This window comes from Bombina bombina, chromosome 1 (genome assembly GCF_027579735.1).
Source record: "Bombina bombina isolate aBomBom1 chromosome 1, aBomBom1.pri, whole genome shotgun sequence".
Lineage (NCBI taxonomy): Eukaryota > Metazoa > Chordata > Amphibia > Anura > Bombinatoridae > Bombina > Bombina bombina.
Window position 1 is genome coordinate 1583737194 of NC_069499.1, and position 21755 is coordinate 1583758948.

At 40.9% G+C, this 21755-nt stretch overlaps 1 protein-coding gene across 2 annotated transcripts in view; it reads left to right on the forward strand.

Annotated features, from left to right (window-relative positions):
• The window catches only part of B3GNTL1 (UDP-GlcNAc:betaGal beta-1,3-N-acetylglucosaminyltransferase like 1), a 1507642-nt gene that overhangs the window by 1356025 nt on the left and 129862 nt on the right, over positions 1 to 21755 (forward strand). For both annotated transcript variants that reach the window (XM_053710298.1, XM_053710307.1), the window contains exon 9: positions 495 to 619. In XM_053710298.1, coding sequence (XP_053566273.1) covers positions 495 to 619 — 125 coding nt within the window. The remainder of the gene's footprint in view (positions 1 to 494; positions 620 to 21755) is intronic.

The following is a 21755-nucleotide window of genomic DNA, read 5'->3' on the forward strand; positions in this document are numbered from 1 at the left end:
ATACAATATTATAGCAGGGGTCAGTGTGCTGATACTGAATTATAGCAGGGGTTAGTGGGCTGATACTGTATTATAACAGGGGTTAGTGTGTTCATACAGGGTTATAGCAAGGTTTAGTGTGCTGATACAGTGAAGATATGACTATGATTTGTCTCTAGTTAATGACATGTTTTTATAGATTAAATGAAGTTGAATATTGAGAACATTTGAGATGAAAGTGTGTTTAAGAAAAGGAGTAATGTGTTAATAAGATTTCTTTGTGCATGGTTTAGTTTTTAAGAATAGGGTTTTATATAAGGGGTAGTATATATGGGGAATAATCATCCTGTAAAGTGATTAGAACAAGGAATACACCTAGGAAATGCCTGAGGCTCTCCTGATGAACGCTGTAGCCAGATGGGTCCCTTGCCTAGCAAGAAGTCTACTTTTCCTATAATTAGGCTGATTAGGGGAATACAAAATTTAATTGGTTCTGTTCCTGATTCCTTTTTTAGGGTTCTCCTGAAGATCTGTTGTTTTTTTATGATCATATTCAGAATGGTGGTGGAATCCATCGTGTGGATGAAATCCTGTTGCAGTATCGCTACCACGAGCACGCAGCGACGCACTCCGTGTCAGAGTGAGTATCATACCCTTTGCTTTGCAAGGTTCTGTGCAGCTGAGCACGCTTGTGAGAAAATAGCTTTGATTAAAACAACTTGTTATGTCTGGCCTTAAATCCTATGGGTTAAGCATGTTATAGAGCGGGCACCAGGACAAGTCAGGTGAGCACTTCCAGGATATAAGAGGCTCTGGCATGATATGTGACTTATTTACATGTAACGTAGATTACATCAGTGGTGTCAAAGAGCAACGGTCACATTATGTTACACTCACACTTACTGTATATAACACCTCACAATAAAACTAGATTATAATCACATATTTCATTTAAAAGTACATAGGAAAATAGTATTTATTAATTAAACGTTTAACTATTCAAAATTAGGCACAATTGAATTTAATGCCGCTGCTTGGCAGGGTGTGACCCATGGGCTTTAGTTTAGGCATCCCTGGTTTATAGCCTGATTTTGAGAGACACACAACTTGTGCCACTTCTACAATAGGGCACCCAGGTTAGGCACTCAGTGGTTACAGCTGAACCCATGACTCCTGCTGTTAGACCTTCTAGTAATAATTAAGTGCCAGTGAGTCCTGCTTGGCAAATAAACTAAAAGTCATATTAAGGCCATTGGGTACTGACTGTTAATATTAGAAAGCTAAAGGATATCATTAGCTTTTTGAAATTGTTTATATAAAGTATCATAAAGCAATGTAATACAGGCTGAGATTAGCTTCTTACATTTATTTGTATGCATTTTCTAGTGCTTTACTGTGGTCTGTAGGTTGCATGCGTCAGCTTCTTACAGTAACTAGGGTTATGTGTCATGTGATTCCCGTCCCTCTGAGCCTGCGCATGACCTCGCACCATTATAGCAGCTGGTCTCTGGCGCTATAAAACATATTATGATGAAGTATTCACAGATGTTAGTGTATTAAATAATAAGAGTATATTAGAGCATTTCAAATTGACCCTTTCATAAAATATGTTGGCCTAGATTACAAGTGGAGCGCTAACTTATCACGCATGCGCTGATATTGCAAAGTGGAGCGTAAATATTGCTTTAGCAATTTTTGTTTTCTTTCATACAGGTGATGAGAGTCCACAATACATTACTCCTGGAATTACTCTTCTCTACCACTAGGAGGAGGCAAAACTTTGATTCTTCAGAGAGAGGGATTTTCAGTCTATATTGAGGCCCAGTTTCCCCTCAGAGTACAGTGCTTGTCAGAGGGATGTAAATGGGGTATGGTTTGTGATTCTTTTTTTCACCTCATGGGAAAAATATTCATAAACCTTTCCGTAACTGGTTGCAGGGACTTTTGCCTTAGTTTATGGATCTACAATATACTCCTATTTCATAACCTCTGCTGATATGTTTAAGTACCAGTTTGGCTGTCTGCTGCTTATTTGCTAGTGGATGTGTGTCTATTGGTAATTATAATTCATTAAACATTTTAGACACTCTATAGCAGGGCTAGGCAAGGTGTCCGTACACGGACATTGGTGTCTATGACTGGCCCTTGCTGTGTCCGCCAACCTTTTTGTGGCGTGGAGGAAGGACACAGTGAGTGTGTGTGAGAGTGTGCAAGAGTGTGTGTGAAAGGCTGAGGCTGTGAGACAATGTGTGTGTGACAGTGTGCAAAATAGTGAGACAGAGTGTGAGACTGTGACAGTGTGTGTGACAGTGTGAGACTGCAAAACTGTATGTGTGTGACTAAAGGTATGTGTAAGAGTGTGAGTGTGTGTATGAGACTGTGAGTGTGTGTGTGTGGGTAATAGTGTGCAATCGATAGCGTGCAATCGAATGTGTGCGTGTGCGAGTGGGAGAGACTATGAAGGTATGTGTGTGATAGTGTGTAAGTGGGTGTGGGTGTGAGACTGTGAGGGTGTGTGTGATACCGAGTGTGCAAGACTGATCTAGCATAGCCTATACCTATCCCATGCCTGTTTAAACTCCTTCACTGTCCCTACCACTTCTGCTGGATGGATTTTCCACAATGCATCCACTACTTTCTCGGTAAAGAAAGTGTTTTTTGATGTTTTTCATTTGAAATATACCTTAGTGTCCTTCACTAAGGTCTGTACTTTGGAAAATGTCCACCACAGTCTTGGTGAATGCCTATCCCTGCTTTATAGCTATGTTATGTACATTTTTTAAATTTGTATATATATTTTCTAATATACATGGCCCTGGAACAGAATCCTTTCCCCTTGTGGTTTTGCATGTGCCCACTTTTTATGCATGCTTAGTTTAGATTTTGCACATTGGCCTTTAGATTTATGATCAACACCATTTGCGCACATCAAGTTAACGATTCTCGAGTATAGTCTTTCTATAGCTCTTTTGTGAGTCAGATAGTTTACACGTCGGGTTAGCACACATTTATTCTCGGCTTTGCGCACATTGGATTTTTGGTGCGCTAAATTCCTTATAGCGGTTAGTTTTTTCACACGGATATTATATTATTTGTTTTGCAGTTCGGCTTAGCGGCCATTTTATCTGTGAGTTTATTTTAAAAGCTGCTTAAGAGGGGGTAAGTGATTTCCATTCATCAAGAGTTTTTTTAAGGGGATTACAGTCTTTATTGTATTGTTTTGATGTATGCTATAATGGAGCAGTCTGCTTTTGTCCCTAAATCTTTCCAGGAAACTGAGTCCCCTAAACACATTTCTACAATTATAAGATGTGCTTATTGTAAAAAAAACCTGCCTTTTCCAGCTCATTTATGTTTAGAATTATTAATGTAATCAGACCAACCTAATGCTGCCAATTTGGGTATTAATGCACCTTCTGTTTGTTCATTACAGGAGAATACTGATATTGTTTCACCTAATGTGAAAACGTTTATCAACGCTGCAGTTTCTGAGGCGCTGAAGCGTAAAAGGTTAGTTCAGATTTTACCTTCTACTACCTCTATGTGCCCTAAAGCCAGGGATACTGTTATGTCTTCAGAGGGTGACATTTCCTCTGGTGGTTAAACCTGATATTTCCTCTTTTTTGTTTAAAGTTGAACATATTTGTTCTCTTTTAATGAAGGTCTTAATTACTTTAGGTGTTAAAGATCCTAAAGTTTCTGATTATAAGCCTTGCAATTGTTTAAATTCAGTTTTAAAGGGATAGGAAAGTCAAAATTAAACTTGCATGATTCAGATTGAGGATGTAATTTTAAGACACTTTTAAATTCACTTCTATTTTCAAATGTGCTTTGTTCTCTTAGTATCCCTTGTTGAAAAATAATACGCACATATCATGCACTAGTGGGAGCTGCTGCTAATTGGTGCCTGCATACATTTGTCTCTTGTGATTGGCTAACTAGATGTGTTCAGCTTCCTGCCAGCAGTGCAATGCTGTTCCTTCAGCAATGGATAACAAGAGAATGAAGCAAATTCGATAATAGAAGTAAATTGGAACATTGTTCTATCCAAATCATATAATATTTTTTTGGGGTTTACTATCCCTTTAAGACTGTTGTTAATCTCCCTAAGGTTTTCCCTATTCATGTCTCTGACATGCTTTCTAGGCAATGGTCTATGCTATGTGATTTTTTTACTTCTTCTGCAGGTTTAAAAAGTTATATCCTTTACCTGCTGCTAATATTGATTTGTGGGAAACAGTTCCCAAGGTTGATGGGGCCATTTCCACTCTGGCTAAACGTACTACTATTCCTTGGTAGATAGTACTACTTCTAAATACACTTTTCATAGATGAACCTTTTTACAAGCAGGGTATTATTAGCTCAGGCCAGCTATTTCTATTGCTGGTGTGGCTGCTGCTTCTACTTACTGGGTGTCTAGTCTTTCAGAACAATATATAGTGCAAATCTTTTGGGTTAACTCAAGAGTGCCAATTATTGTATTTGTTATGCTGGTTTTTTTATATTTTTAAAATTAATGTCAAAAGCATGTCTTTGGCAGTCCTTGCCAGGAGAGCTTTATGACTTAAATCCTGGTCTGCTGATATGGTGTCAAAATCCAGATTATTATCTCTCTCCTTTCAAGGAAAGACATTGTTTGTTTCTGATTTAGATTCTATAATATCTACTGTTAATGGAGGTACACAAAGTCTAGAGATAGATCTAAAACTTATAATCATTTTCGTTCCTTTTGTCAACATGGGGAACACAATGTTGGCTCCTCTACTCAGAATCAAGATGCCCCTGGTTCAGTCTAAAGACTCTTGCTAACTGGAACAAGTCAAAGCAGGGTAAGACATATATCCCTACTACCAAAACGGCATGGAGATGCGGCCCCCGATCCAAAAGTGTCTGGTAGGGGGCAGATTAAGCCTCTTTCAGATCTCAGGGATATCAAACAGGATTCAGAACAAGGCCTCACAGAGGAAGTTTTTTGCTGTCCAATGTTCCAAGGAATCCTGTAAAAACCCAAGCTTTTTTTCAAGTCTGTCTCAGATATGGATGCTATGGGAGTGATCCCGTTCCTTTGCAGGAACAGGGATGACATTTTATTTATCTCTTCATTGTTCCAAGGAAGGAAGGTACTTTCAGACCAGTGCTAGGTCTGAAAGCTGTGAACAAGTTTGTAACAACTGTTCTGCCTTTTGTTTAGCAAGGTCAGTTTATATCGATAATAGATTTAAAGGATGCTTACCTTCATGTTACAATTCACAAATAACATTTCCAGTTTCTGAGGTTTTCCATTTCTGGACAGGCATTTCAGTTTGTTGCTGTACCATTTGGTCTGGCTATAGCTCCAAGAATATTCACAAAGGTTCTGGGTGGCCTTGTGATCAGAACCCAGGGCATTGTAGTGTTTCCATAACTGGACACGGCTTGGTTCAAGTTCTGTCTTTTCCTTTAGCAGAATCTCACATCAACCTATTTTTGTTGTTTTTTTTCAACAGCATTTTTGGAGGATCAATTTTAAAAAAAAATTATTTGGTTCCTCAGGAAAAAGTAAATTTGTTGGGTTTTCAAATAGAGTAATTCAGTCTCCATGAGGTTTTCTCTAACAGACCAGAGAAGGTTAACATTTTTTGTCAGCTTATCTGAATCTTCAGTCTCTTCTTTAAGTCCTAGGTCTCATGATTGCAGCTTTAGATGCAATTAATTTGTACATTTTGACATGAGGCCTCTTCAGTTTTGTATGCTGTGTCAATTGTGCAGAGATTATTTTTCAAGGGCTGTCTCAAAGGGTATTTTTGGATCTCAGTACAAGTCAGTCTCAAACTTGGTGGCTGAATCATTAGTTTATTTTTCAAGGGCTTATTTTGCTTGTCCTACCTGGACTGTGATCATTACAGATACATCTCTCTCAGTTTGGGGAGCTGTTTGATGATCTCTGGGAGCTCAGGGAGTTGGGGATCCTCTGGAGACGAGTTTACCAATAAATGTGCTAGGGCTTTTCAAGCTTGGCCTCTGTTGAAATGAGAATCTTATCTCTGTTTCCAGTCAGACAATTTCACAGCAGTAGCTTGTGCCAACCATAAGGGGGAACTCACAGTTCCCTAGCTATGATGGAGGTGTCTCAAATTCTCTCATGGGCAGAAACCAATTCCTGTCTAGTCTTTGTGATTCATATACTAGGTTTGAACAACTGAGAAGCAGACTTTCTCAGCCGCCAGTCTCTACATCCAGGGAAGTGGTCTCTTCACCAGGATGTGCTCAATCAGATTGTGGATATTTGGGGTCTCCCAGAGACAGATCTGAGGAGCAAAAAACTTCCCAGGTACTTTGTGATGTCCAGGGATCCTGAGGCAGAGGTATGTATGTGCTAGTAGTCCCTTGGTATTTACCGCTTGCGTATCTGTTTCCTCCTCTGGTACTTCTTCCCAGAGTGATTTCCAAGATAAACCTAGATAAAATCTTCATTCTGATTGCCCCGTCGTGGCCTCTCAGGATTTGGTATGCAGATCTGGTTCAAATGTCCAGCTGCCCTCCTTGGCCTCTTCCTTTGCAGACCTTACAACCGGATCTCAAGTCCCTGAACTTGATGGAATGGGAATTGAACGTTTTGATGTTAAAATATAGGGGTTTATATGATTCTGTGATTGAAACCTTGATTCAGGCTCTTAAGCCTTTAACTGTGAGAATCTATCACAAAGTCTGGAAGGTCTTTATTTCTTGGTGTGTAGATCATGTTTTTTCCTGGCATTCTTTTAGAATTCATAGGATTTGGAAGTTCTTACAGGATGGTCTGGATAAGAGTCTACCTGCCAGCTCTCTGAAGGCGCAGATTCCTGTCCTTTCAGTCTTGTTTCATAGGAAGATTGCTAATCATAGTTTTGTTCAGGCTCTGGTTCGTATTAAACCTGTAATCATGCCAATGTCTCCTCCATGGAATCTTAACTTGGTGTTAAGGGTTTTGCAGGCTCCTCCTTTTGAGCCTATGCCTAAGGTGGATATTAAACTACTTTCTTGGAAAGTGTTGTTTCTTTTGGCTTTCTCTTCTGCTGGGAGCATTTCTGAGTCATTTGCTCTTTCTTGTGATCCTCCTTATCTGATATTTCATCAGGATAAGGCAGTTTTACAAACTTCTTTGACTTTTTTGCCTAAGGTTGTTTATCAGACAACATTAGCAGATTGTTGTTCCTTGTTTATGTCCTAATCCTAACAATGTTTCAGAGAGATCTTTTCTTTTTATGGACGTTATTAGGGCATTGCAATATTAAATTGATGCTACTAAGGACTTTAGACAAACTTCTAGTTTGTTCATTCATTTTTCTGCTCCTAGGAAAGGTCAGAAAGTTTCTGCTGTTTCTTTGGCCTCTTGGTTGAAGCTTTTGATTCACAAGGCTTTCTTGGAGGCAGATCAGCTTCCGACGCAGCGGATTACTGCTCATTCTACTAGGTCAGTGTCCATTTCTTGGGCTTTTAAGAATGAAGCTTCAGGTGACCAGATTTGCAAGGCAGCTACGTGGTCTTCTTTGCATACTTTTACTAAATTCTACCATTGTGATGTTTTTGCTTCTTCTGAAGCAGCCTTTAGTAGGAAGGTTCTTCAGACAGCTGTTTTTTTTTCTGTTTGATTTATTTTTTAGTGCATTTAAAAAAAAAATAAAAAAATGGGGTTATGGATTTCATCTCTAAGTGAAAAAAAGATCACCTTGATTACAAGTTTTGCGTTAGAGGCTGTGCGGTGCTAACGAGCAGTTTATGCTCACCGCTCACTTACAGACAGCGCTGGTATTGCAAGTTTTGCAACCCAGACAAGAAGTGAACGCTGAGCAAAATTTAGCTCCTTGCCACACTCCAATACCAGCGCTGCTTACGTTAGCGGTGAGCTGGTGTAACGTGCTCGTGCACGATTTCCCCATAGGAATCAACGGGGAGAGACGGCTGATAAAAAGTCTTACACCTGCCAAAAAGCAGCATAAAGCTCCTTAACGCAGCCCCATTGATTCCTATGGGGAAATAAAATTTATGTTTACACGTAACACCCTAACATGAACCCCGAGTCTATACACCCCTAATCTTACACTTATTAAACCCTAATCTGCCGCCCCCGACATCGCCACAACTTACATTATATTATTAACCCCTAATCTGCCGCTCCGGACACCGCCGCCACCTACATTATACTTATGAACCCCTAATCTGCGGCCCCCAACATCGCCGCCACTTACATTATATTTATTAACCCCTAATCTTCCGGCCCTAACGTCGCCGCCACCTACCTACATTTATTAACCCCTAATCTGCTGCCCCAATGTTGCCGCCGCATTAATAAACATATTAACCCCTAAACTGCCTCACTCCCGCCTTGCAAACATTAGTTAAATATTATTAAACCCTAATCTGCCGGCCCTAACATCGACACCACCTACCTACATTTATTAACCCCTAATCTGCCGCCCTTAACATCACCGTCACTATATTAAAGTTATTAACCCCTAAACCTAACACCCCCTAACTTAAATATAATTTAAATAAATATAAATAAAATTACTATAATTAACTAAATTATTCCTATTTAAAACTAAATACTTACCTGTAAAATAAACCCTAAGCTAGCTACAATGTAATTAATAGTTACATTGTATCTAGCTTAGGGTTTATTTTTATTTTACAGGCAAGTTTGTATTTATTTTAACTAGGTAGAATAGTTAATAAATAGTTATTAACTATTTACTAACTACCTAGCTAAAATAAATAAAAAAGTACCTGTAAAATAAAACCTAACCTAAGTAACACCTAACACTACACTACAATTAAATTATTTCCCTAAATTAAATACAATTAAATACAATTTAATTAAATTATCTAAAGTACAAACCCCCCCCACTAAATTACAGAAAATAATAAACAAATTACAATATTTTAAACTAATTACACCTAATCTAATCCCCCTAACAAAATAAAAAAGCCCCCCCAAAATAAAAAAAGCCCTACCCTACACTAAATTACAAATAGCCCTTAAAAGGGCCTTTTGCGGGGCATTGCCCCAAAGTAATCGGCTCTTTTACCTGTAAAAAAAAAGTACAAATCCCCCCACAACATTAAAACCCACCACCCACACAGCCAACCCTACTCTAAAACCCACCCAATACCCCCTTAAAAAAAAACTAACACTAACCCCTTGAAGATCACCCTACCGGGAGAAGTCTTCATCCAACCGGGCCGAAGTCCTCAACAAAGCCGGGAGAAGTCTTCATCCAAGCCGGGCGAAGTGGTCCTCCAGACGGCATCTTCTATCTTCATCCATCCGGCGCGGAGCGGGTCCATCTTCAAGACATCCGATGCGGAGCATACGCTTCAATCGACGGCTAACACAGAATGAAGGTACCTTTAAGTGACGTCATCCAAGATGGCATCCCTTCAATTCCGATTGGCTGATAGAATTCTATTAGCCAATCGGAATTAAGGTAGAAAACATCATATTGGCTGATGCAATCACATTCACACAAGTGACACAGTAACACATTTACACAAGTGATACAGCGAATCGTTTACACAAGTGACACAGTGGCACATTTACACCATTGCCACAAGGACACATTCACACAAGTGACACAGTAACACATTTACACAAGTAATGCAGTTACACATTTGCATAAGTGACACATTGACACATTTACACAAGTGCCACAGTGACACATTTACACAAGTGACACATTTACACAAGTAACAGTGACATGTTTACACATGGGACACATTTACTCAAGTGACACATTTACACAAGTGATACATTTACACAAGTTATGCAGTGACCCATTTACCCAAGTGACACAGTGACATATTCACACAAGTGACACAGTGACATGTTTACACAAGTGACACATTTACACAAGTTGACACATTTACACAAGTGACACAGTGACACATTTACACAAGTGACACATTTACACACATGTCACAGTGACACATTTACACAAGTGATACAGTGACACATTTATACAAGTGACAAAGTGACACATTTACACAAGTGACAGTGACACATTTACACAAGTGACACAGTAACACATTTACACAAGTGACACAGTGACATGTTTACACAAGTGACACATTTACACAAGTGACACAGTGACACATTTACACAAGTGACACATTTACACAAGTGACACAGTGACATGTTTACACATGGGACACATTTACACAAGTGATACAGTGATACATTTACACAAGCAACACAGTGACAAATTTACACAAGTGATGCAGTGACCCATTTACATAAGTGACACAGTGACACATTTACACAAGTGTCACAGTGAATCGTTTACACAAGTGACACATTTACACACATGACACAGTGACACATTTACACAAGTGATACAGTGACACATTTACACAAGTTACACAGTGAAACATTTACACAAGTGTCACAGTGAATCGTTTACACAAGTGACAGTTACACAAATGACACATTTACACAAGTGAGACAGTGACACATTTACACAAGTGACACAGTAACACATTTACACAAGTGACACATTGGCACATTTACACAAGTGAGACATTTACTCAAGTGACACAGTGACATGTTTACACAAGTGACACATTTACACAAGTGACACAGTGACACATTTACACAAGTGACACAGTGACACATTTACAGAAGTGACACATTTACACAAGTGATGCAGTGACCCATTTACACCAGTGACACATTTACACAAGTGACACAGTGATACGTTCACACAAGTAACACAGTGGGCAAGATTTATCAAAGTGAGAATAAGAAAATTCTCACATTTGTCGTAAAAAAACCTCACAAATGATATCACCATATTTATGAAAGGTTATGCGCCAATAAAGTCACAACTTTTCATATGTGCGAATAAATTGACTCATAACCATTCACAAGTATATGCGAATAAGTTGTCTGGAAATGCCTAATTCTTGTATTAATTTCTATTGGCATTTTAAAATGCCCGTATATATTCTCAGTTCTCATATATTTATAGAAAATGGGGCATGCAATTTTCACTGTTTTTAATCTCGCCAATTTGTAGCTTGCGAGGAGTGAAAAATTAAGAGCGATATTGTTGTTTGGAAGGAAAATGGAAATATGTCTCTTTCTTGCTGTATCTAAGGTTAGAAATTGCCCACAACAAGGCGCAGAACCTGAATAATATATAATATATTATAAAAAAGTTAAATCATTTAAGTGCAATTGAAATAAGTGTATTAAAAAGGACAAAGATGAGCTCCAAAAACGGGCAACCTTCCTTAATGAAAGAGCCAAAGAAGGGGCAAAATAAAACTAACTTTAATATATTTGTTTATTTATTTATAAAATATTTTACTAGGAAGGATACATTGAGATTTCTCTCATTTTCAAGTATGTCCTGGGTACACAAAACATTGCATTGATACAATATATAAGAAATAACATTCTATTAAACAATCACTTGATTAAAACAATAAACCATTTACCGGTGTCTAAAATTAAGATTGATAAATAAAATGAAAATTACATTTTCGCAAGAAAACTAGGATCAGCCATTCACTTGACATCGCAAAAAAGTTTTGCCCCAAAAATGTCTCTAGAATTTTGATAAATACTGGCAACATTTTTAACTTCACACATTGCGAACTATTGCGAAAATAATTGTGACTTTTTAGGCACATTTTTTCGGGTCTTGATAAATTTTGCCCAGTAATACATTTACACAAGTGACACAGTGACACATTTACACAAGTGACACAGTGACACATTTACACAAGTGACACAGTGACACATTAAGAAAAAAAAAAAAAAAAAAAGACGTATAACCTGCGCAAAAAACAGATAAGGGAAGGGGGATGTGGGAAACCTCTAGCTCTCCTCAATGGGTACCCTAGCGTACCCAATGTGTAAATGAAATCAATACGGAGTGGAGGTGAGCGCCAAATAGGCTGAGGATAGGGAAGGGAGCGCCAAATAGGCTAAAAGATAATAAGCTGGTAAATATGTAGCTAAAAGAGGTGATTAAGATAATGTTAAAATAATATGTTAAAATATGAGATTTAACATTATCTTAATCACCTCTTTTAGCTACATATTTACCAGCTTATTATCTTTTAGCCTATTTGGCGCTCCCTTCCCTATCCTCAGCCTATTTGGCGCTCACCTCCACTCCGTATTGATTACAGTGACACATTAACACAAGTGACACAGTGACACATTTACACAAGTGACACAGTGACACATTTACACAAGTGATGCAGTGACACATTTACACAATAGATGCAGTGACACATTTACACAAGTGCCACAGTGACACATTCACACAAGTGCCACAGTAACACATTTACACAAGTGACACAGTAACACATTTACACAAGTGACACAGTGACACATTTACACAAGTGACACATTTACACAAGCGACACAGTGACACATTTACACAAGTGCCACAGTAACACATTTACACAAGTGACACAGTGACACATTTAAACAAGTGTCACAGTGCCACATTCAAACAAGTGTCACAGTAACACATTTACACAAGGGATACAGTGAATTGTTTACAAAATGGACACAGTGACGTGTACACAAGTGACACATTTACACAAGTGACACAGTGATACATTTACACAAGTGACACAGTGACACATTTACACAAGTGGCACATTGACACATTTGCACAAGGGACACATTGGCACATTTACACAAGTGCCACAGTGACACATTCACACAAGTGCCACAGTGACACATTCACACAAGTGCCACAGTAACACATTTACACAAGTGACACAGTGACACATTTACACAAGTGACACAGTGACACATTCACACAAGTGCCACAGTAACACATTTACACAAGTGACACATTTACACAAGTGACACAGTGACACATTTACACAAGTGCCACAGTGACAGATTTACACAAGTGCCACAATGACACATTTACACAAGTGCCACAGAAACACATTTACACAAGTGGCACAGTGACACATTTACACAAGTGATACAGTGGCACATTTACACAAGTGACACATTTACACAAGTGACAGTGATACATTTACACAAGTGGCGCAGTGACACATTTACACAAGTGATACAGTGGCACATTTACACAAGTGACACATTTACACAAGTGACAGTGATACATTTACACAAGTGGCGCAGTGATACATTTACACAAGTGGCGCAGTGACACATTTACACAAGTGACACAGTGGCACATTTACACAAGTGACACATTTACACAAGTGACAGTGATACATTTACACAAGTGGCGCAGTGACACATTTACACAAGTGACACAGTGACACATTCACACAGGTGCCACAGTAACACATTTACACAAGGGATACAGTGAATCATTTACAAAATGGACACAGTGACGTGTACACAAGTGACACATTTACACAAGTGACACAGTGATACATTTACACAAGTGACACAGTGACACATTTACACAAGTGACACAGTGACACATTTACACAAGTGGCACATTGACACATTTGCACAAGGGACACATTGGCACATTTACACAAGTGCCACAGTAACACATTTACACAAGTGACACAGTGACACATTTACACAAGTGCCACAGTGACAGATTTACACAAGTGCCACAATGACACATTTACACAAGTGCCACAGTAACACATTTACACAAGTGGTGCAGTGACACATTTACACAAGTGACACATTTACACAAGTGACAGTGATACATTTACACAAGTGGCACAGTGACACATTTACACAAGTGATACAGTGGCACATTTACACAAGTGACACATTTACACAAGTGACATTGATACATTTACACAAGTGGCGCAGTGACACATTTACACAAGTGACACAGTTGCACATTTACACAAGTGACACATTGACATGTTTACACAAGTGACACACTAGATATTAATTGTGACTTATGTACCGTTACCACAGTTGTCTGGTAGATGACCCTGAGAGATGAAACCTCCCAGATATTCTTCAAACTGTGATATTATAATATATCAGTGACATTATATACTTCATTGACTACGCTTTATGTAGGTCAGTGAATTGTTTCACAGTATGGGAGCCCTCAGGGCATCTGTTGAAATGGACATAGCTTTGTTCCCTGTATGCTGTTAGACACATCACTAACATCAGTCACATATGCATTGCATCAAGGAGTTACATGAATAAAACGGGCGGTAAGCTTTAGTTCTCACGCTGTATGTATATGTCTTTATGTGCCTTTCAGTTACAATATAGAAAAACTGTCACTAATTTATTAAAACTCCCCCGCCCGCTATTAAAGCACACAGAGATTTAGAGAGTTTAGAGCCTTGTATTTTACCTGCTGTAATTAACAATGTCAGTTACTGTCAGAGGATTAGAAGTCTGTGCATGAATGAAAGGCATGTAATGCACCTCACAGCCCCAGGGAGAGCAACACATTACATAATCAAAGGCAAATTATTAGTAAATTGGGGCATATAAGGTGAGGGTCATTTATATCTGTACGGTGAGATAGGCAGCAGTGTATCTGTACGGTGAGATAGGCAGCAGTGTATCTGTACGGTGAGATAGGCAGCAGTGTATCTGTACGGTGAGATAGGCAGCAGCATATGTGTATGGTGAGATAGGCAGCAGCATATGTGTATAGTGTGATAGGCAGCAGTGTATCTGTACGGTGAGATAGGCAGCAGTGTATCTAAATGGTGAAATAGGCAGCAGTGTATCTGTATAGTGTGATAGGCAGCAGTGTATCTGTATGGTGTGATAGGCAGCAGTGTATCTGTACGGTGAGATAGTCAGCAGTGTATCTGTACGGTGAGATAGGCAGCAGCATATGTGTATGGTGAGATAGGCAGCAGCATATGTGTATGGTGTGATAGGCAGCAGTGTATCTGTATGGTGTGATAGGCAGCAGTGTATCTGTACGGTGAGATAGGCAGCAGTGTATCTGTATGGTGAGATAGGCAGCAGTGTATCTGTATGGTGAGATAGGCAGCAGCATATGTGTATGGTGAGATAGGCAGCAGTGTATCTGTACGGTGAGATATGCAGCAGTGTATCTGTATGGTGAGATAGGCAGCAGTGTATCTGTACGGTGAGATAGGCAGCAGTGTATCTGTACGGTGAGATATGCAGCAGTGTATCTGTATGGTGAGATAGGCAGCAGCATATGTGTATGGTGAGATAGGCAGCAGTGTATCTGTACGGTGAGGTATGCAGCAGTGTATCTGTATGGTGAGATAGGCAGCAGTGTATCTGTACGGTGAGATAGGCAGCAGTGTATCTGTATGATGTGATAGGCAGCAGTGTATCTGTACGGTGAGATAGGCAGCAGTGTATCTGTACGGTGAGATAGGCAGCAGCATATGTGTATGGTGAGATAGGCAGCAGCATATGTGTATGGTGAGATAGGCAGCAGTGTATCTGTATGGTGAGATAGGCAGCAGTGTATCTGTACGGTGAGATAGGCAGCAGCATATGTGTATGGTGAGATAGGCAGCAGTGTATCTGTATGGTGTGATATGCAGCAGTGTATCTGTACGATGAGATAGGCAGCAGTGTATCTGTACGGTGAGATAGGCAGCAGTGTATCTGTATGGTGAGATAGGCAGCAGCATATGTGTATGGTGAGATAGGCAGCAGTGTATCTGTACGGTGAGATAGGCAGCAGTGTATCTGTACGGTGAGATAGGCAGCAGCATATGTGTATGGTGTGATAGGCAGCAGTGTATCTGTATGGTGTGATAGGCAGCAGTGTATCTGTACGGTGAGATAGGCAGCAGTGTATCTGTATGGTGAGATAGGCAGCAGTGTATCTGTATGGTGAGATAGGCAGCAGCATATGTGTATGGTGAGATAGGCAGCAGTGTATCTGTACGGTGAGATATGCAGCAGTGTATCTGTATGGTGAGATAGGCAGCAGTGTATCTGTACGGTGAGATAGGCAGCAGTGTATCTGTACGGTGAGATATGCAGCAGTGTATCTGTATGGTGAGATAGGCAGCAACATATGTGTATGGTGAGATAGGCAGCAGTGTATCTGTACGGTGAGATATGCAGCAGTGTATCTGTATGGTGAGATAGGCAGCAGTGTATCTGTACGGTGAGATAGGCAGCAGTGTATCTGTATGGTGTGATAGGCAGCAGTGTATCTGTACGGTGAGATAGGCAGCAGTGTATCTGTACGGTGAGATAGGCAGCAGTGTATCTGTACGGTGAGATAGGCAGCAGCATATGTGTATGGTGAGATAGGCAGCAGTGTATCTGTATGGTGAGATAGGCAGCAGTGTATCTGTACGGTGAGATAGGCAGCAGCATATGTGTATGGTGAGATAGGCAGCAGTGTATCTGTATGGTGTGATATGCAGCAGTGTATCTGTACGATGAGATAGGCAGCAGTGTATCTGTACGGTGAGATAGGCAGCAGTGTATCTGTATGGTGAGATAGGCAGCAGTGTATCTGTACGATGAGATAGGCAGCAGTGTATCTGTACGATGAGATAGGCAGCAGTATATCTGTACGGTGAGATAGGCAGCAGTGTATCTGTATGGTGAGATAGGCAGCAGTGTATCTGTATGGTGAAATAGGCAGCAGTGTATCTGTATGGTGAAATAGGCAGCAGTGTATCTGTATGGTGAAATAGGCAGCAGTGTATCTGTATGGTGAAATAGGCAGCAGTGTATCTGTACGGTGAGATAGGCAGCAGCATATGTGTATGGTGAGATAGACAGCAGTGTATCTGTACGGTGAGATAGGCAGCAGTGTATCTGTACGGTGAGATAGGCAGCAGTGTATCTGTACGGTGAGATAGGCAGCAGTGTATCTGTACGGTGAGATAGGCAGCAGTGTATCTAAATGGTGAAATAGGCAGCAGTGTATCTGTATGGTGTGATAGGCAGCAGTGTATCTGTACGGTGAGATAGGCAGCAGCATATGTGTATGGTGAGATAGGCAGCAGTGTATCTGTATGGTGTGATAGGCAGCAGTGTATCTGTACGGTATGATAGGCAGCAGTGTATCTGTACGTTATGATAGGCAGCAGTGTATCTGTACGGTGAGATAGGCAGCAGCATATGTGTATGGTGAGTGTTACAAACTGCTATTTGTAACTGGCCCTTTAAATGGAAAATTGCCCTGCTTCCCTGGATTTTGGAGAAGCCTATTTGCCAGCCTCCTTCCTCATGACTATGGCCCCTGGAAGATTGTGCCCCTGAAAACATGTTAACTTTTGTTGGGTGTGTATGGCCCTTTAGGAACCGTCTGGGGACATATTGTGACTTTGGTGAACAGTGCCCCTTTGAGACTATGTCCCCAGACCTGTAGAATAACTTGTCCCTGGCTTTCTCCCACTTAGTTCAGTGCATGGGGCTTACTGAGCCAAGTGCCACACAGGCAGAGTGTTCCACAGAAGGGGAGCACTGTTACAGAAGCATTGGTTTTCATTGTGTGCCATTAAGAGTTAATTTTGTTCAATTCTAAATACAAGTTTGCTGGGATCAGCTCTAATTAAGTTTAGGGATAAACATTCCCATTGTCTAATCAGACTGCTAGTTGATAAGGTGGACTGCATTGTTTTCTTGTTATCTGCTGAAGAAATGTAATTCTACTATGGCCTGTAAAAGGGCGTTGTCTCTATCTAAATGTATCAAATGTGTGATTGGGGATTTCTCCAACATTGGTGTGTCCGGTCCACGGCGTCATCCATAACTTGTGGGAATATTCTCTTCCCCAACAGGAAATGGCAAAGAGCACAGCAAAAGCTGTCCATATAGTCCCTCCCAGGCTCCGCCCCCCCAGTCATTCTCTTTGCCACTCTAACAAGTAGCATCTCCACGGAGATGGTGAAGAGTATGTGGTGTTTAGTTGTAGTTTTTTATTCTTCTATCAAGAGTTTGTTATTTTAAAATAGTGCTGGTATGTACTATTTACTCTGAAACAGAAAGAGATGAAGAGTTCTGTTTAAAAGAGGAGTATGATTTTAGCAGCAGTAACTAAAATCAATTGCTGTTCCCACACAGGACTGTTGAGCTGAGAGAACTTCAGTTGGGGGGAACAGTTTGCAGACTTTTCTGCTTAAGGTATGACTAGCCATTTTTCTAACAAGACTATTTAATGCTGGAAGGCTGTCATTTTTCCCTCATGGGGATCGGTAAGCCATTTTCTTAAGACTCAAACAGAATAAAGGGCTTATTATGGGCTATAAACTGGTGAACACTTTTAGGGGCAAAATCGATTGCTTTATTTAAATATTATATGCATTTTGAAGTGAATTTCACACTTTTTTAATATTGGGGAACGTTTTTAGTGCCAGGCGCTTGTTAAGACACCTTCCCAGTCAGGAAGGGCCTTTCTCTGTAGTAGGCAGAGCCTCATTTTCGCGCCATTATTGCGCAATTACTTTTGAGTACAGTACATGCAGCTGCATGTGTGAAGGTCTGGTATCCACTGAAAATGTTCCTAGAAGGCTTCAATTGGTATCGTATACCCCCCTGGGATTGGTAAAGCCGCAACAAAGGCTGTGGCTGGGACTGTAGGGGGGTTAAAATTGCAAACGGCTCCGGTTTCCACATTTTAAGGGTTAACAACTTGAAAATTGGGGTGCAATACTTTGAATGCATTAAGACACTGTGGTGAAAATTTGGTAAAGATTGGATAATTCCTTCATAGTTTTTCACATATTCAGTAATAAAGTGTGCCCTGTTTAACATTTAAAGAGACAGTAACAGTTTTGTTTTAAAACGGTTTTTGTGCTTTATTAACCAGTTTAAGCCTGTTTAACATGTCTGTACCTTCAGATAGATCATGTTCTGTATGTATGGAAGCCAATGTGGTTCCCCCTTCAAATATGTGTGATAATTGTGCCATAGCGTCCAAACAAAGTAAGGACAGTACTGTCACAAATAGTAAGGTTGCCCAGGATGATTCCTCAGATGAAGGAAGTAGACATAGTTCTACATCATCTCCTTCTGTGTCTATACCAGTTATGCCTGCGCAGGCGACCCCTAGTACTTCTAGCACGCCAATGCTTGTTACTATGCAACAATTGACGGCAGTAATGGATAACTCCATAGCTAATATTTTATCCAAAATGCCAGCATTTCAAAGAAAGCGCAATTGCTCTGTTTTAAACACTGTAGAGCAGGAGGACGCTGATGATAATTTTTCTGTCATACCCTCACACCAATCTGAAGTGGCAGTGAGGGAGGGTTTGTCAGATGGGGAAATTTCAGATACAGGAAGAATTTCTCAGCAGGCAGAACCTGATGTTGTGACATTTAAATTTAAATTAGAGCATCTCCGCGCATTACTTAAGGAGGTGCTATCTACTCTGGATGATTGTGACAATATGGTCATCCCAGAAAAATTGTGCAAGATGGACAAGTTCCTAGAGGTCCCGGTGCACCCTGATGCTTTTCCGATACCTAAACGGGTGGCGGACATAGTGAATAAGGAGTGGGAGAAGCCAGGCATACCTTTTGTCCCTCCTCCTATATTTAAGAAATTGTTCCCTATGGTCGACCCCAGGAAGGACTTATGGCAAACAGTCCCTAAGGTCGAGGGGGCGGTTTCTACACTAGCCAAGCGCACGACCATTCCTATTGAGGACAATTGTGCTTTCAAAGATCCTATGGATAAAAAATTGGAGGGTTTGCTTAAAAAGATTTTTGTACAGCAAGGTTACCTCCTTCAACCTATTTCGTGCATTATTCCTGTCACTACAGCGGCGTGGTTCTGGTTCGAGGAACTGGAAAAGTCGCTCAGTAGGGATACTCCGTATGAGGAAGTCATGGACAGAATTCACGCACTTAAGTTAGCTAATTCCTTTATTTTAGACGCCGCTTTGCAGTTAGAGAGGTTAGCGGCGAAAAATTCAGGGTTTGCAATTGTGGCACGCAGAGCGCTCTGGCTAAAGTCTTGGTCGGCGGATGTATCTTCCAAGATAAAATTGCTTAATATCCCTTTCAAAGGTAAGACCCTTTTTGGGCCAGAATTGAAAGAGATTATTTCAGACATCACTGGGGGAAAGGGCCATGCCCTCCCACAAGATAGACCTTTTAAGGCTAAGAATAAGTCCAATTTTCGTTCCTTTCGCAATTTCAGGAACGGTCCGGCTTCCAACTCGGCAGCCTCTAGATAAGAGGGTAACGCTTCCCAGACTACACCAGCTTGGAAAACAATGCAAGGCTGGAACAAGGGTAAACAGGCCAAGAAGCCTGCTGCTGCTACCAAAACAGCATGAAGGGGTAGCCCCCGATCCGGGACCGGATTTAGTAGGGGGCAGACTCTCTCTCTTTGCTCAGGCTTGGGCAAGAGATGTTCAGGATCCCTGGGCACTAGAAATAGTCTCTCAGGGTTACCTTCTAGAATTCAAGGAACTACCCCCAAAGGGAAGGTTCCACATGTCTCACTTATCTTCAAACCAAATAAAGAGACAGGCATTCTTACATTGTGTAGAAGACCTGTTAAAGATGGGAGTGATACACCCAGTTCCAACTGTGGAACAAGGTCAGGGGTTTTACTCAAATCTGTTTGTAGTTCCCGAAAAAGAGGGAACTTTCAGACCAATTCTGGATTTAAAAATTCTAAACAAATTTCTCAGAGTTCCATCGTTCAAAATGGAAACCATTCGAACAATTTTACCTACAATTCAGGAGGGTCAATTTATGACTACCGTGGATTTAAAGGATGCATATCTACATATTCCTATCCACAAAGATCATCATCAGTTCCTAAGGTTCGCCTTTCTGGACAAACATTACCAGTTCGTGGCTCTCCCATTCGGGCTAGCCACTGCTCCAAGGATTTTCACAAAGGTGCTCGGGTCCCTTCTGGCGGTCCTAAGACCAAGGGGTATTGCAGTGGCACCTTATCTGGACGACATCCTAATACAAGCGTTGTCTCTTTCCAAAGCAAAGGCTCATACAGACATTGTTCTAGCCTTTCTCAGATCTCACGGGTGGAAGGTGAACGTAGAAAAGAGTTCCCTGTCTCCGTCGACAAGAGTTCCCTTTTTGGGAACAATAATAGATTCTTTAGAAATGAAGATCTTCCTGACAGAAGTCAGAAAGTCAAAGCTTCTAAACGCTTGTCAAGTTCTTCACTCTATTCTGCAGCCTTCCATAGCTCAGTGCATGGAAGTAGTAGGGCTGATGGTTGCAGCAATGGACATAGTTCCTTTTGCTCGAATTCATCTAAGACCATTACAGCTGTGCATGCTCAAGCAGTGGAATGGGGACTATACAGACTTGTCTCCAATGATTCAAGCAGACCAGATGACCAGAGACTCACTCCGTTGGTGGTTGACCCAGGATCACCTGTCCCAAGGAATGAGTTTCCGCAGACCAGAGTGGGTCATTGTCACGACCGACGCCAGTCTATTAGGCTGGGGCGCAGTTCCCTGAAAGCTCAGGGTCTATGGTCTCGGGAAGAGTCTCTTCTCCCGATAAACATCCTGGAACTGAGAGCGATATTCAATGCTCTCCGGGCTTGGCCTCAACTAGCGAAGGCCGGATTCATAAGATTCCAGTCAGACAACATGACGACTGTAGCTTACATCAACCATCAGGGGGGAACAAGGAGTTCCTTGGCGATGAGAGAGGTGTCCAAAATCATCAAATGGGCGGAGGATCACTCCTGCCACCTATCTGCAATTCACATCCCAGGAGTAGACAACTGGGAGGCGGATTATATGAGTCATCAGACTTTCCATCCGGGGGAGTGGGAGCTTCACCCGGAGGTGTTTGCCCAGTTGACTCAATTATGGGGCATTCCAGACATGGATCTGATGGCGTCTCGTCAGAACTTCAAGGT